Here is a 17,414-nt window from a genome sequence, read left to right as displayed (position 1 = left end):
AGGGCGATGCAGGACGCAGAGAGATCGCAGAATCCGAAGGTGGGATCCAAGTCAGAGCTGGGGCTCGTGGGACCTCGGGGCCACAGCTGCTGTCTAGGCAAACGGGCCCAGCTTTCTCCCTTGTGCGTCTGAGCACAAGTCACCCCCACCCCCACCCCCGCTCACCCACGAGCACGCACATGGGACCACAGGACCCATCTGGAGACGCATTTAGGGGCTCGGCTGTATCTCATCTGTCCTGAAGGCTTCTCTAAGGCTAGAGGCCCGGCGGAACCAGACTCACATCCACGAGTGCTTCCCATGGACGGCACGGGGCAGGAAGGCCTTAGCTGGGCAGTGGGGGGGCTGGCAGGTGAGTTCAACTCACTGGACCGGCAGTATTTTCAGCTGTGGCAAAAAGTCATGCAGGTTTTGTGCAAGTGAATGTTCCCTCCTTCCTTCCTTCCTTCCTTTTTAGAGAAGGGGGAGAGAGAGCGAGTGGGTGCAAGGGAGGCAGGGATGCAGAGGGAGAGAGAATCTGAAGTGGGCTCCACGCTGGTCTCAATCTCACGACCCTGAGATCACAACCTGAGACAAAATCAAGAGGCTGCCGCTTGCTTAGCCAACTGAGCACCCCCCGCCAAGGCACCCAGAATTTTTCACTTTCAGATAAACAGCCACAGCACCTGGGTGGGCCCTGTGAGTGGCTCTGTGCACAGATGCGGCTGGGCTGGAGCCCAGAGCCTCACTGCCTCTTTGCGGTGAAGGGAGCTGCCCTCCTTCCATAGGCCGTGTCTCCCAGGGGCTACAGCTGGCTGTGACCCGGGCCCTTGTCCCCACGGCGGCTGCTCATCTCCCCAGGCATGCCTGCAGCTGACTGGCTTCTAATAAAGTTGCGGAAGACTACAGAAACCAAAATTCAGTTTTTAGATTAAATAATGGATTTTTCCTAATTTAAAAATACAAGAGGGGCGCCTGGGTGACTCAGTCAGTCTGCCTTTGATTCAGGTCATGATTATGGAGTCCTGGGATCAGGTCCCGCATCAGGCTCTCTGCTCAGTGTGGAGCCCGCTTCTCCCTCTGCCTGCCGCTCCCCCTGCTTGTGCGCATTTGCTCTCTCTCTGGCAAATAAATATTTTTTAAAAATATGAGAATTGAGTCGAACAGTATTTCCTTTAAAATTTTTTGAGGAATGTCAGTCAATATTGTATGATGATGTATCACATGGCTTAACCCAAGAGTCGGTCTGATCTTTTCTTTTTTTAAAGAATTTATTTATTTATTTGACAGACAGAGATCACAAGTAGGCAGAGAGGCTGGCAGAGAGAAGGAAGCAGGCTCCCCACTGAGTAGAGAGCCCGAGGCGGGACCCGATCCCAGGACCCCGAGATCATGACCTGAGCTGAAGGCAGAGGCTTAACCCACTGAGCCACCCAGGCACCCCCAGTCTGATCTTTTACTTGGAGTCTGTTTCTGAGGCAGCTGAGTGGCCCATAGCAACAGGTTTGCCTCCTGGCCAGGCTGGCCCAGCACGTGCTGTGAAGAAGGTTTGCTTGTGCTGAAGAGCCTCATTTATGAACTGGGCCGAGGAATGCATGGGGGGCTCGGCTGGGTGTCTGCCTTCAGCTCAGGTCATGACCCCGGGGTCCTGGGATCGAGCCCCACATTGGGCTCCCTGCTTAGCGGGGAGTCTGCTTCTCCCTCTGCCCATCCCCCTGCTCATGTTCTCTATCTCTCTCTCTCTCTCTCATAAATAAATAAAATCTTGAAGAACATAACTCACGCCTTGTTCTCCTTCAGAAGGCAAGTCACTGGAAATTAATCAAATTTTCTGCAAAAGTTAGTGGATTACCTTGATTTGTCTAAAGAAGTGTTTACAGATGTCAACAAGTCTAGGAGCTACTTCTGTGCTCGCAGAATCCAGCAGAAGGTATTAAAGTACAAAGACACACGCCAGAGACTTGTTTTCCACATCCAAGGGCCACCTGTGCTGTCAGCTTTCATTCCAACGGCATCTTCCTCCTGCCAACCAGAATGTTGACCCTGGGTAGATCATCAGTCTTTGCTGGACCCCTTTCCCGGTAAAGGGTTTATAATCTCTACTCTGAAAGCTGAGGGTTCTTTTTAGTTCTTTGGCTTCTGTTATTAGGGTGAAAACAGACATATGTGAGAGAGGTCTGGCTGTTGGAGAACTATGTCCCCACGGAGCTCCTTCCACTCACCGCAGTTACCTTTTTTTTTTTTTTTAAAGAAGATTTTATTTATTTATTTGACAGAGAGATCACAAGTAGGCAGAGAGGCAGGCAGAGAGAGAGGGGGAAGCAGACTGCCTGCTGAGCAGAGAGCCGGATGTGGGGCTCGATCCCAGGACCTTGAGATCATGACCCGAGCCGAAGGCAGAGGCTTTAACCCACTGAGCCACCCAGGCGCCCTCACCACAATTACCTTAAGGGGATTCTCGTCCTGAGCCAACAAGGCCAGCAAGCCTCTGGGCCTTCCTTTCGATGAATCTCTTCCCAGCTCACAGGATCGCTACCTCTGTGGGATCAAGCACAAGAGCTCTGGGTTCAGTTTCCCCACAGTTAAAAACAAAAGGCTGATCTCACATAGAATTCCTTAACTTAATTAGATCTGTGAAGACCGCTTTTCCAAATAAAATAGCATTTAGAAGTTCCAGGGATTGGGGCTTGACACCCTTGGGCAGCCGTCACGGAACCTACTACGGCAGAGTATCTTAACTAATGACAAGATCTATTTGAGAGGCAGATTTCACTGGAAGCAGGAGATGAAGTTTATTCTTCATTTCTTTTTCCTCATCTATCAGATTGGGCCCTTCTCCACTTCTCTGGATGGGTTACTGCTTCCAGTGTGTTGACAGCATCCCTCTGTCACCCAGAGACCACAGGTAGTGACAAAATGTGGGTGACAGGCTGGTTGGGGGGCAGGGGGCAGGGACGCAGAGGCAGAGGCAAGCAGGACAGGCCGCGGCTAGAGCTGAAATATCTTCCTAGGGGAGATGTAGTGAGCAGAGGATAGAAACATCAAGAACACGGACTATGAGTGTGGGACACAGGGGCATTCTTCTTAAACTTCCTCTTCTTAGCAGCTGTCAGAAACCCACACTGACCTCTGTGTGAAGAAGGACAATGCACTTAGCTAGTGTTTTTGTTGTGGTTGCTATTTTTATTTATTTACTTTTTTTTTTTTTTTCAGTAATCTCTCCATCCAACATAGGGCTCGAACTCACAACCCTGAGAGGAAGAGAAGAGTCCCACCAACTGAACCAGCCGGCGCCCCAGCAGGTGCATTTGGGAGATGACACCAGCTCCTGTCTACTGAATTCATACGGCAGTGCCTGAGGCCTTTACACACATTCTGTATCCAGAAGAATCCATGAACAAGGCCTGAGGAAACAGACTCAGGGTCTCCAAGCAATTCAGGGGGGAGTCAGAATTCTCGCTGCGGCTCTGTCTGCCTCGAGGGTCCGGGCTGCCTGCCCCTTTATCTCAGAGGCATGTAACTCATTCTAGACTTTTTGTGAAATGTCTCTTTTCTTTGCCACAGAGATTGATGACATTTGCCTTTTCTATTTTTTGTTCTCTTAGACCAAACACTGACAACCAGGAATAAGCAGAGTACTCCAGGGGGAGCGGATATAAAAAGGAAGACTTGATGAGTATTCTAAATTTGCAAGCTGTTTAGAAACAGCAGCAAAATTCCACAAGAAAGAGAGGAAAGTATTCCCTTCCCCAAGTGTTCAAGCAGAGCAACAGTCTTCCCCAGAAAACCACCCCCCACTGGAGAAAAAGCCTGCAAGCAGAGGAAAGCCAACAGAAATGTCAATGTCGCATAAGAAGAAGGATCTTATAGGACATCCAGTTGACTTGGTCGGTAGAGCACACAACTCCTGATCATGAGCTTGTGAGTTCAAGCCCCACAATGGGCATGGAGCCCACTTAAAAAAAAAAAAAAACAACTTGGGGAGCGCCTGGGTGGTTCAGTTGATTAGGTGTCCAACTCTTGATTTCAGCTCAGGTCTCGATCTCAGGGTGGTGAGTTCAAGCCCCGTGCTGGGCATGGAAAAAATCTTTTTAAAATTTTTAAATAATTAAAAAAAAAAAGAAAGAAGAAAGAAGAAAGATCCTATAAGAAATGTAAATCGGCAGGGCGCCTGGGTTGCTCAGTGGGTTAAGCCTCTGCCTTCAGCTCAGGTCATGATCTCGGGGTCCTGGGATGGAGCCCTGCATCAGGCTCTCTGCTCAGCAGGGAGCCTGTTTCCTCCTCTCACTCTCTGCCTGCCTCTTTGCCTACTTGGGATCTCTGTCTGTCAAATAAATAAATAAAATATTAAAAAAAAAAAGAAATGTAAATTGGGTTGCTCAGCCATTGGTAAGCATCAGAAAATCCCCAGACTAACGAAACCTTACTATGTAGTGATTGTGGAAAAGCCTATGTCAGAAGCCACACATTCTAGCATCTGAGGAAACACGCAGGAAGGAAGCCCTTACTCAGCTCTGGAAAAATCCGTCATGGGGAGAACTCACTTCTGCACACTGACTGTGGAAAAGCCAAAACGCACCTCACTGAAGTCAGAGAATTTGTTCTCTTGGGGAAACCATATAAATGGGAGTGTGGAAAAGCCTTCAGGAATTGCTCACAGGTTTCTCAACGCCAGAGGCTCCACCCTGGAGGGAAATCTTTCAGAAACCAAGTCTGATCACACACCGGAGGGCGCACACTGGGGAGAGACCTCACACGCGCGTTCGCGGTGGGAAAACTTGGCGATCAGGTCTTCTCACAGGACAGAGAATCCTCGCTGCAGAGAAACCTCATAAATGCAGCGGCTGTGGGAAAGCCTTCTGCCAGAGTCAAAGTTCATCATCACACACCGAATCATTCACATCAGAGAGAGGCCACATCTGTGTAACAAACATTCATGGTGCAAACATCATGGTGCTTACACTGTAGAGAAGCAAACAGCAAGAAATGCTTTTGTCAAAAGTCAACTCTTCTCACCCATCATTGTGTCCCCGCTGGAGAAAGACCTCGAGGCTGTGCCGGGTATGACAGAGCACTGCACCCTGATAGGGCTCTGAGCAGACACCAGAGGGCCAGGCTACAGAGAAACCCTATAAATGTCGCACGTGTGAGACCACTTTCAGTCAGAGCTTGAGTCCTATGATCATCAGTACCACACGAGAGAGAGGCCCCAGGCACGTGGTCAGTGCGAGAGAAACCTCTGTGTCAACAGGGCCCTTAGCCCAGCACCTGGGTGGCTCAGTTGATTAAGCATCTGACTCTTTTTTTTTTTTAAAGATTTTATTTATTTTATTTGACAGACAGAGATCACAAGCAGATATAGAGGCAGGCAGAGAGAGAGAGAGAGGAGGAAGCAGGCTCCCCGCTGAGCAGAGAGCCTGATGCAGGGCTCGATCCCAGAACCCTGGGATCACGACCCGAGGCAAAGGCAGAGGCTTAACCCACTGAGCCACCCAGGCACCCCAAGCATCTGACTCTTGATTTCAGCTCAGGTCATGATCTCAGGGTCCTGGGATCGAGCCCCACATCGGGCTCCCTGATCGGTAGGGAGCCTGCTTCTCCCTCTGCCTGCCACTCCCCCTGCCTGTGTGGGTGCTCTCTCTTTCCTTCAAATAAATATATAAATCTTAAAAAAATTAAAATAAAATTAACCCCCCAAAGTGTACTGTGCTCGGTGTATGCAATAAATCCCATTTTTAAAAAGATTTTATTTATGAGAGACGGAGAATGAGCAGGAAGAGGAGCAGAGAAAGGGAGAAGCAGGTTCCCCGCTGAGCAGGGAGCCCGATGCCAGCCTTTATCCCAGGACCTCGGGATCGTGACCTGAGCCAAAGGCAGACACCTAACCATCTGAGCCACCCAGGCTCCCCGAATCTCCCCCACCTTTTTTTTTTTTTTAACAAAAAAGGCTAACCAATATTTTAATATATTCGGAAACTGTGGAGTCTATCTTTGGAGAAAATTTAAGAACATGTTAAAGACAGGGGCACCTGGGTGGCTCAGCGGGTTAAGCCGCTGCCTTCGGCTCAGGTCATGATCCCAGGGTCCTGGGATTGAGCCCTGCGTCGGGCTCTCTGCTCAATGGGGAGCCTGCTTCCCCCTCTCTCTCTGCCTGCCTCTCTGCCTACTTGTGATCTCTCTGTCAAATAAATAAATAAAATCTTAAAAAGAAAAAAAGGTGTCTCAGTTCCACCAGACGCGATCACATTTCGAGTTCATTGTGCTATTCATACTAACAAAGGAACAGCCCATGTTTAGGACACATCAATTTCATTCCTGATCCTGATTTTTCTCTGCTGCTGTCCAACATGAGTCCTTGGTCCCTTGTCCGCGGGAGTCAGACCACAGACCGTGGGCACTTGGCTGGAGCCCTCCTGTGGCTCAGGCTCACTTGGGGAACAGGTTGAACCGTGGGGGGCTGCCAGCCGGTACAAGACACGCCCCCACGTCAGTCCGAGGAGAGACGCGGACCAGACCGAGAGCTTTCCTGCAGCGGAGTGGCTTGGCGGATTGCTGGGGCCTGGCCAAGGGAGGGTGAGACGCATAGGGCAGGCCGTCAGGAAGGGAGGCCGCACGCCCGCTCAAGCTCAAGCCACTGCCCACAGGTGGAATTCCCTCTGGGAAAGGAGATCTGCTCTGAGGCTTCCAAGGGCTTGACTCAGTCCAACCCAGGTTACCAAGGACAATGGCACTTAGAGCTCTGATCACAGGGACAAACTACACGCCCCTTAGTCTTTGGTTGAAGAGTGTCCTGACAAGCTGACCCACGAAACCATCACATCCCCTTACCTCTTGGACCTGACTTTCTCCTGCTTCACCCCGTTCTTTGCTGACCGGTTATCTCTGGCCCCATTTGAACAGGGGCTCCAGGGACTGCTGGGCCCCCGACTGTACCGCAGGCCTCCCCCAGGGCCCAGGAAGCTGCTTAACAAATATTAACTGAATAATGCATGTGCAGCCTTTCAGGCAATGCTTGAACCTCTGCCTCAACCCTCGGCCTCTTTCTGAACTTCCCCGCCCCCGTTCCTGGCAGCTTGCTCTCTGCTCAGGCCTTCACCTCCTGACAACCTGACCAAACCTGTCTCTGGCCACTGACCGTGACCGGCCTTCGTCTCCCTTCCCTGGCATGGCCCTTCCCCGTTTTCCTTGAGCACGGGAGCGCGGGCTGGCCTCTGCCACTGCCCGGCCCCCACACCCCCCCCAGCCCATGGTTCTCCCTGCTTGTCCCTCCCGGGGTGCAATGGCTCTCACATCCCACGCCGCACCTGACCACCTCGGAACCGGGGGGGCTTTGCTGTCAGGCCCAGTGTATCTTGCTCAGCTACAGACAAGCACTCTTCAGGATCAACTTGCTTGTACACCTCCGACTTGCTGAGACCCGGCAGAAGGTGAGAACTCAGCTTACCATGAAAGGCCCTTCCCTGTCTGACCCTCACCAGGGTCTCCCGCCATCCTCCCGGGGGCACCCTCTCCTCGGCCACCTGCCCTCCTTCCCCTACACACCGGGTCCTCTCCAGCCGGAGATGAGTGCACCCCGGGTTTCTCCGCCATGAGAAACCTGTCTCCATCCTGCAAGCGGGTCTCCTGTGCGGGGACGCGCTCTGGCCAGCAGAGCCGCTCGTCCCGCTTTGGTGTTTACTTCCGTGGACTTCCATGGGTAGAGTCCAGGCAAGTCGCATTCTCCTCCCGGGAGCTGGGCCTCAGCCTCGGCTCCCTGCAGCCGTGACCCCAAGCGCCACCTGGCCCAGGGCCAGCATGTCAGCGCTAGCCTGCCTGGCCCGAAGGTGACGGGTTTAGAGAGAGCTCCCAGTCGCTGGCTGCAGGGATTCAGGGGCTCAGGAAATGTCCCCAACGGGGTGCGTGTTCTACCGAGCAAGCAAGCGGCAGGGAAAGGACTGGATGGATGAACAGGCCGGGAAGCGAGCGAGCGCGCTGTGGCTTTCCCACTTCCCCTGGTGATCCACCGTGCACACTGCCAGCTGGCCAGCAAGGGGAGTGAAGTCCAGGTCCCCAAACTTGGTTATGCATCGAAGTCCCCCTCGGGTGGGGGTGGGGGTGTGTAGGGAACCTGAGCATTGCAGGCGCTGCCCGCAAAGGCCCGACCCCACCTGGGCAGTGTGCGGGTGTGCTTGGATCCAGGAATCCGACCCATGTGCCGCGCGGCACCACAGTCTGCAGCCTCCCGGGGTCAGAGGGGGCCAGAGGAGCAAGTCCCGCACTGCCTGGATGGGGGTCGCTGGGGGGTGCCACACCGCCACACATACCACCCCCACCTCCGCCCCCCTGGGTCTGGAAGCTGGTCCAGCAGGGGAGGGGCTGTCGCAGCGATCCCCGTGCTCCCCACGCGTGCAGTCGGTCTGACCGTCTCCCACTTCCATGTCGGGCTGGGGCGGGGGACCCTCTCCATCTGGCAGGACGTGTGGGCTCCGCGGGACCCCATCACCAGCTCCGCACCCCTCTGATCAGCGCCCCCCCCAACCAGGGCTTCTCAAGCCCTCTTCCCTACCTGTCAGCCCCGCCTTTCCCAAACAGCGTGCTTCCTGTCTCACCAAATCAACCTGCCCTTGAACATCAGGAGCCCTCAAGTGCACTGTGTTCTGCACTGGACATACATTATTTTGTCTACTCAACAATCCATGAGGCAGTTACTTTAAATTTTTTAAATGTTTTAAAATGAGGGCATCCAGCTGCCTCAGTGGGTTAAGCATCTGCCTTTGGCTCAGGTCATGATCCCAGGGTCCTGGGATGAGTCCCCTGTAAGGCTCCCTGCTCAGTGGGGGGCCTACTTCTCTCTCTGCCTCTGCCTCTCTCTCTCCCTGTCTCTCCTGAATAAGTATAAAAAACTCAGTGAGTTTTTCTTCTGTTTTCCAGTTCTACAAATTTTAGCACATGTGTACAGATTCAGGGAACCCCTGCAGAACGGTTCAACTTTTCCGGGACTGCTGTACCATTTTCTATTCCCACCAGCGACTGGTTTCTTGGTACACGGGGAGGGATAATTTTACATGGCAGTGTGACTGGGCTAAGGGATGCCCAGAGAGCTGGTAAGACATTGTTCCTGGGTGCATCTGTGAGGGTGGCTGCTGAGGGACTCGCATTCAAACAGACTGAGTAAAGAAGACCTACCCTCGCCAGTGTGAACAGGCATCAGCTTCAGGGCTGAGGGCCTCAACAGAACAAAAAAGCAGAGAACAGGTAACTGCCTCTCTCCCTCTCTTCCCTCCCTCCATCTCATCCATCCTCTGCCCTCTGGCATTGGGGTTGTCCTGGCTTCTCAGACCTTCAGACTCTGGGAGTTACACTGGCCCTTTGGACTCAGACTGAATACACCATGAGCCTTCCTGGTTCTAGAGCTTGTAAGTGGGATATCATGGCGCAGGAGCTAATTCCCATGATAAGTCCCCCCTCTTCTGTATCACTCTATATCCTATCGTTTCTGCTTTTCTGGAGAACCCTAACTACTGACACCCAAAGCATAAGGAACCAAAAGATAAATGGACAAACTGGACACCACCAAAATTAAAAACTTCTGGCTTCAAAGGACACCATTAAGAAAGTCAAAGGAGGGGCACCTGGGTGGCTCAGTGAGTTAAGCCTCTGCCTTCGGCTCAGGTCATGATCTCAAGGTCCTGGGATCGAACCCCGCATCAGGCTCTCTGCTCAGCAGAGAGCTTGCTTTGCCCCCACCCCACCGACTTGTGATCTCTCTCTGTCAAATAAATAAATACATCCTTTTAAAAAAAAGTCAAAGGAGAACCTATAGAATGGTAGAAAATTTTTGTAAATCAGGCATATCTGATAAGACTTACACCTAAACCGTATCCTACAACTCAATAATAAAAACCCAACCAGTTAAAAGATAGGCAAAGGGTCTGAATAGACATTTCTCCAAAAAAAGAACACAAATGGGGGTCACTTGGGTGGCTAGGTTGGTTAAGCAGCTGCCCTTGGCTCAGCTCAGGATCTCAGGGTTCTGGGATCTAGCCCTGCGTCGGGCTCCCCACTCAGAAAGGAGTCTGCTTCTTCCTCTCCATCTGCCGCTTGCCCACACACACGTGGGGCTCTCTTTCATATAAATAAAATCCACGGGGGAAAAAAGATACTACAAGCAAGGGGAAAGATGCTAGCCGTCAGAGAGATGCAAATCAAACCAGAAAGAGAGCACTTCGCACCCAAGTAGAACTGCTATAATAAGGATTGTGGCAAGGGCCGTGGAGGATACAGAAGAATCAGAAGCCCGTAACTAACTGCTGGTGGGCATGTAACATGGACAACCACTTGGGAAGAGTGTCTGGCATTCTCTCGAAAGGTTAAATAAAGCATTTGACTCAGAAATTCCTATCCTGAGTCTATACCCAAGAGAAATAAAAACACACAACCGGACAAAAACCAGTACACGATGTTCATCACACATCATTCTTAATGGCCCAAACGTGGCAACAGCCCCAAATGCCCCCCAGCGGAGGAGAGAATGAACAGACTGGCAAATGGATACAATGGAGGGTTGTTCAGCCGTTAACAAGGATGAAGTGTAGATTCACATGGCAACGCACATGAATGAAGCTTGACCTCGTCATGAGAAGCCAAAGAAGCCAGACACAACAGGCCTCCTATTGTGCCATGGCGATCCCATTCATGGGAAATGTCTAGAATAGACAAATCCAGAGAGACGGACAGTGGATGGGTAGTTGCCAGGGGCTGAGGGGTTCTGGGGGGGGGTAGTGACAGCCAAAGGGTATGGAGTCTCTTTGGGGTGATGAAAATGTTCTCAGATTGATTCTGGTGATCCTGGAGAGCTCTGAATACTAAAAACCACTGAACTGTACACTTCCAATGGGTAAACTGTGCAGTGAATGGATGATAATACAGTGGGTATTTAAAAACACAAGCACAGGGGCGTCTGGGCGGCTCAGCGGGTTAAGGTCTGCCTTCAGCTCGGGTCAGGATCGGGGGTCCTGGGGTGGATCCCCGTTTCTCCCTCTGCCTGCTGCTCCCCCTGCTTGTGCTTGATGTCAAATAAATAAATCTTTAAAAAAATAATAAAAATAAAAGTAAATAAACACACACACAAATAAACCCAAGCCATCAAGCAGTTAAGGGAGCGTTAAGGCACACAGAGCCTTTGCCAAGGGGTGAGCCTTGGTAGAGCAGCGGGGATCCACACTGAGGTGAACCCTGGCACCTGAATGTCTACACAGGCTGCTTTTCTTTTCTTTTTTCGTTTTTCAGATTTTATTTATTTGAGAGAGTGAGCCTGAGCAGGGAGAGGAGCAGAGGGAGATGATCTCGCGCAGACTCCATGCCACGGGTAGCGCCCAGTGCACAATGCTGAGCTGATGAGCTGAGCGGAAATCAAAAGCTGGTGCCTTAAGCCGAGAGTCCCCGGGCACCCCTTGTGCTGCTCAGGAGAGGCTGCTTATGAAGGTCAGATGCGGCTTGACATGAAAAGATTCATGCCATCAGGTACCCTTGTGTATTAAAGACAGCCAAATTTTCCTTTTTTTTTTTTTTTAAAGGCAGCCAGATTTTCTATCAGGATTTCAAGTGTATTAAGGATCCAGGATTTTGTAGAAGAGCCCCTCCCATCTGATGATCTGACTTTCAGAACACAGATTCCTTCCTAGATCGCTGTGCCCCTGCGCGTCCTGGAAGGCGGCCAGCGCATTCCTCCTCACATTGCTGGGAAGAGTGAGAAGATGAAGCCCGGGCTGGCGGCTCCAAACGCCTTTGGGCCTCACGGAACCATTTACTGTGCCCCTGGGGGGCTCCTCGCTGTCCCTCCTTCCTTCCTCCTTTCCTGAGGAAAGGGAATAGAGACGGGGACAAGAAAAGCAATTACTGTCACAGAATTGTGATGATTGAATTAAGTGACATATAAAGTACTTAGAACAATGCCTGACACATACTAAGTGTTCAGTGGATGCTGTCTCTTGCTACTTTTTTTTTTTAAGATTTATTTATTTTAGAAAGACAGCAGGGGCCAAGGGAGAGGAAGAGAGGATCTCCAGCAGACATCCCACTGAGCACTGAGCCCTTCAGGGGGCTTGATCTCACGACCCTGAGATCATGAACTGAGCCAAAATCAAGAGTCAGTCGCTCAACAAACTGAGCCACCTAGGTGCCCCTATTTTCACTTTCTTAATATTTACTATTTTCTTTTTTTTTTTTAAGATTTCATTTTTATTGTTTTGACAGAGATCACAAGTAGGCAGAGAGAAAGGGGGAAGCAGTCTCCCCACTGAGCAGAGAGCCCGATGTGGGGCTCAATCCCAGGATTCTGGGATCATGACCTGAGACAAAGGCAGAGGGTTAACCCACTGAGCCACCCAGGCGCCCCAATATTTACTGTTTTCTGATTAAGAAAGCAATGCTTATTTGTGGTAGAAAAGTGTGAAAATGTAGAGTTAAACACCACAGTGAGAGTCAGATACATGACCCAACAACGAGTAAGCACAGGAGTACACACAAGACGCAGAGGTGGCTCGTGGGAAATGAACTTGAGGGGTGGAGGGTGTGGGGAGGGACAGGCACCACTCCTGGAAAGGCTCCACAGAAAAGGTGAAGCTCTCGAGGTTTGCAAAGGTGCACGGGGTGCAAAGGTGTTTGTTAGGTGGGCGAGGAGGGGTGGGCCCTCACTATAGGACTCAGGAGCTCGAATTTTCTTCTTTTAAGGGAGAAGCCACTGAAGGAGTGACAAGATAGGAGCAGAGCTCTAGGAAGACGGAGAGAAAATAAACAGAACAATCCACGAGGAAACTATTTATATAACCCAGGGGAGAAGAAATAAGGGCCTGTACTCTAGGCTTAGCGGCGATGGAAGCAAGAACACCAGAGGTTGTAGAATCGTAAGGGACAAGGCAAGGAGGTCGCCTGGGTGAGGTTCTCCCACACAGGCCTCCCCACCTCACACGGGAGCCATCCGGGCCGGGGGTGCAACCTCCCGCCAACTAGAGCAATGCAGGGTCTTCCAGTCTCTGAGCTCACGGTCATGTCTCATCTGGCAAGTTCAATGGTTTCTTCGTCTGTAAGATGGGGTACCCCACACAGGGTTGTGAGGATTACATGATTTAACATCGGAAAACCACTTGGAAGCGGGCCAGGCGGGGGACATGCCACGTGTCGGCTACTATTGCTACCACCACTTGGAAATCCCACCTCCCCCAGGACCTCAACTCTGATGAAACCCTCCCCGCGACAATAATCTCTCTCCACTCTAGGCCCACGGCGCCTGCCCAGGACTTGACGCCGGTCAGCTGGAGGACGACAGTAACCAAAGAAAACTCGGGCCGTCTGACCCGGGGTTTACAGCAATTCTGAGAGGGAGCAGTTTATGGGAAAGATGTATCTGGTTTGTGAAACACCTGAACTTGAAACTTTTGGAAGTCCAAGTACGAATGCCCAGCCGTCTGCCGGAGACCCAAGGCTGGAACCTGGGAGAGGTTAGGAGCACAGGGACAGATTTAAAACTTATTTGTACAGATAAGAGTTGAGACCACAGGAGTAAGTGGTTCTAAGGGTAACAGTAAAGAGACAAACGGATATCATACCCCAGCATTAAGAAATACTCGGGGACTAAAAAAAAGAAAAAAAAAATACTCAGGGACTGAGAAGAATCATAATGGGAGACAGGAATAATCAGGAAAACCAGATGAATAAAATGCTCTGGCAGCTTCAAAGAGATGTAAAAAATAAATACAATTTTCATACAATGGTTGAGATCATTCCCAGGTCTCACGGAGATGCTCTGAAGGAGGGGGGGGGTAGGGGCAGGGAGGGGACCAGTGTGCAGGCAGAGAAGTGGCTGGTTCTTGTCTACGCTAACTATTCATGGCCTAGCAGTTTGACCTGTGCGGGGGTCTTTCCTAGACCTCCACAGTCTCAATCTCCACGGGAGTGGCCATGCTCAGCGCCGCCCCTCCCCCCACAACCCCCAAAAGGTCCTGCCCGGAGCCTCTTCTCTAAAACATACACTATTTTACAAGACCCTGCTCATCTCCTTCCAGAAATATTTTCTGTTCCATTACTGGTTCTTCCTTTTCAGTGGACGTTTTTAGGCTCTAACCTCAGAAATTAGCTGACAGGTCTGATTTGGGGGTTCAGAAACCTGCATGACAGACAAGCGGGCTAGCGATTGTGAACAGGGAGAGTCCATGGCCGAATCTCAAAGAAGAGCCAAAAGACTGGGGAGTTTCATTACGGCTTTAAGAAATCAAAAACATATTGGGACGTCGATCACAACATATGCTCCAAGGTCTTTAGACGGCAGTTCCAGACAGTTCCCCAACTTCTCTGTAACACTTTCCTCTCCGCCTTCTCCATGAATGACTTCCTCTCGCCCACAGCTGGAACAAGAATCTACATATGCCCCCTGTGACCCAAAACCCAAGTACACGCTGGTAAGGGCCCCCCCGCCCCCAGTAACACCTTTCTAGTTTGGGTTGCTGGTCCTAAGTACTGTACCACACAGAATGCCAGGCCGCACACGAAATCCAACATGTGGGTACGAGCTGGGAGCAAATGTGTGCGTGACTGAGTCTGTGGCGGTATCTAGAGGAATAGGACAGGAGTCTTGACAGCCAGAGGTCGTATGTGTGTGAAAGAAAAACAGTTAAAAAATATATATATATCTTGAGTAAATTTTAAAGATTCCAGTTATACTCACGATTTCCTATTTTAATTCAAATAAATTTGGCTCCTGCACAGAAACACACTCAATCTCTCCTTCTAAAAAACTATTCTGTTTAATAGTGCACTTCGTTTATGCTACAGGATGAGCAGGATTGGGAAAACAGAACGAAAGATCATCCCTTCAGCTGGGCACCCTCGGAAGCTCCAGCCTAACCCAGCAAGGAGCCTGGCAGCCAGGTCAGGCCAGAGCCTCCCCTTCTCTGGGCTTTGCGCTTCCTTTGCTGCCAAAGTCAGAGATGGGGTCACGGGAGATCCGGCTGCTGGGGCCAGATGTCACAGGTCATAGGTGATGGAGGGCAGGGCAAGCTGGCTGAGTGAGCTCCTTAAAAGCATTCTAGTCTGAGCAACTGGGGGTTTGGATTAAATCACTCTTCAGCACAGGAGCGGGGAGAGGAACAGCCAGAGAGGACAGAAGCAGGCCAACGCTTAATGCTTTCAATCCTTCCCCTGTGAGACTTTCTTCATCAGATGGATTTCCCAATCAGACCCATCACAGTGGAGAAGGACAAGGAGCTCTCCCAACAAAACCGCCTCGCTGCTCTTGGAAACGGGCTTGCTGCTCCAAGAGCCCCCCAAAATATAGTTATCACAGAAAACCTCACAGAATCCCCCCACCAATAAAATAACAAATCCCTCAGCACCAAATTTCCATTAATTGACGAAATCATGGAACAAAAAAAGTAGCAACAAATAGCAAAGGTTCCTTACCAGAACCTAAAGCTGGATTAGGGACAGTGGCTTTGAAAGACAGCCTCTGTGTCCCCTTGTTAGCAAACAGCAGGACCCGGGACATTCTTTCCACTGCCTTCGGTGCCGACTACACGGACTCCAACCAGAGGAGTCCTGGGGATTTTCTTCCTACTGTGCTTCCACTCCCCACCTTGGAAGGAAAGGCTCCTCTGGTGCTAGAGAAGCGGACTAGTGCAAACTCCCTTCCAAAACGGAAGGTGACCGGTCCCAGAGCTTCCCTGGCGTTCCTCAACCTGCCGCTCGCTTCCGGGTGTCACTCCTGGGGAAAGTGACCAGGCAGCTGGTCACGAGGGTGTGCCGGGATGATCTCCCCCATCTGCCCCGTTCTCTAAAGTGAAAGGTTTGAGCCGGAAAGGACACGTTCTAAGATGTTCATACTTATGTAGTAAGGCAGGAGCTCGTCAGACTCAGAGGAAGTGAGGAAAACAGGTGTGCGGCTCTCTCTCAGGCAGACTCTCTGATACTGAGCTCGGCAGCGACTCTGAGAGAACTTTTGCTCATTCCCATTACATTCAAAGGCTTCTCTCCAGTGTGAATTCTCTGATGGCGGACCAGAGCTGAGCTGTATCGGAAGGCTTTCCCACACTCACTACATTCGTAGGGATTCTCCCCGGTGTGGATTCTTTGATGCTGAATAAGGCCTGAACTGTAGGTAAACTTTCCTCCGCATTCCATACATTCATAGGGCTTCTCTCCAGTGTGGATTCTCTGGTGCTGGTAGAGGTGCGAGCTCTGGCTGAAGGCCTTCCCGCACTCGTTACATTCATAGGGCTTCTCTCCAGTGTGGATTCTCTGGTGATGGATGAGGGTAGAGCTCCTGCTGAAGGCCTTCCCGCATTCATTACAGGCGTACGGTTTCTCTCCAGTGTGGATTCTCTGGTGATGAGTAAGGGTAGAGCTCCAGCTGAAGGTTTTCCCACATTCGCTACATTCGTAGGGCTTCTCCCCGGTGTGGATCCTTCGGTGGAGGATGAGGGCAGAGCTGCAGCTGAAGGTCTTCCCACAATCGTTACATTCGTACGGCTTCTCTCCGGTGTGGATTCTCTGATGCTGAATGAGATGCGAGCTCTGGCTGAAGGCCTTCCCACACTCACTACATTCATAGGGTTTCTCCCCAGTGTGGATTCTCTGATGCTGAATGAGGTCTGAAGTTCGATTAAAGCTCTTGCTACATTCATCGCACTTATGGGGTCTGTCTCCCACAGGAAGTCTCTGATGCGAAATAAGGTTAGAACTCACAGCGAGGCTGTTCCCAAAATCATTGTATTTCTCACTTCTCTCTCCCACAGGGGTTAGCTTTTCCTCATCCGTCACTTGACCGAAATCTTGTATCTTCCTGGTCAGTCTTTCTCCAGAGGAGCTCCCCAGCTGCCTCTTAAGACCGACTTCTTGGTCATAGGCGTCTTTGAATTTAAGACCCTGAGAAATATCCTTTTGGAATCTTCCCAACAGCACCCCATGTGATCCCGTATCTTCAGACATTTCTTGATCGTGCTCAGTTCTGGTCTCACCATCTGGCACAATACAAAATACAAACATCACTTGGTCCTTGCGGAAGAACGGATCGAGACCAGCGGGCAGGATAATGACGACAAGGGTGTTTACAGGGTTAAAAGCACATGCCTCTCATCTGCGTGCAGACCTGCCCGGGCTGGGGCCAGCTGGAGCACACAGAGAGATCAGCGTCGAGGAAATCAGGAAGGAGAAACGCAAGCAGCAAAATCAAAGTGGAAAGAGCTGGAAGCATAGAGAAGGCTGGAGATAGGAGAAGAGGAAGACAGACCCGGCAGGGGCGGGAACCGGAAACAGAAGGGAACGGACATGCTGTTTAACGAAGTGGCAAACTCCTCGCGGAGGTCAGATGCTGGGGAGATGGTGGCTTCCAGAAGACAGGGGAGAAGAAACATAAGCAAGCGAGCGCAGAAGGGTGATGGGAAATAGTCGCGGAGCAGGAAGAA

The 17,414-nt window shown here is 51.0% G+C and overlaps 1 protein-coding gene and 1 long non-coding RNA gene across 3 annotated transcripts in view; both read right to left on the bottom strand.

Moving 5' to 3' along the window:
* Positions 1-315: 315 nt before the first annotated feature.
* On the bottom strand, positions 316-6,929 carry LOC122895706. Of its 2 annotated transcripts, none has more exons than XR_006382259.1 (4): positions 6,808-6,929; positions 2,425-2,517; positions 1,832-2,001; positions 316-387 (listed from the first exon to the last, which is right to left on the bottom strand). It is a non-coding gene; the product is annotated as an uncharacterized LOC122895706 (long non-coding RNA). The 2 variants fall into 2 exon arrangements; XR_006382258.1 differs by having other exon boundaries at positions 349-449.
* Positions 6,930-14,203: 7,274 nt separating this feature from the next.
* The window catches only part of LOC122896050 (putative zinc finger protein 286B), a 30,856-nt gene continuing 27,645 nt past the window's right edge, over positions 14,204-17,414 (bottom strand). The window contains exon 10 of the mRNA XM_044233991.1: positions 14,204-16,970. Within this exon, the coding sequence (XP_044089926.1) occupies positions 15,901-16,970 (1,070 nt within the window). The 3' untranslated portion in view covers positions 14,204-15,900. The remainder of the gene's footprint in view (positions 16,971-17,414) is intronic.

Source organism: Neovison vison, chromosome 14 (assembly GCF_020171115.1).
Source record: "Neovison vison isolate M4711 chromosome 14, ASM_NN_V1, whole genome shotgun sequence".
Taxonomy (NCBI): Eukaryota; Metazoa; Chordata; class Mammalia; order Carnivora; family Mustelidae; genus Neogale; species Neogale vison.
The sequence above is the reverse complement of the archived record's forward strand: the minus strand, read 5'-3'. Positions and strand labels throughout refer to the sequence as shown.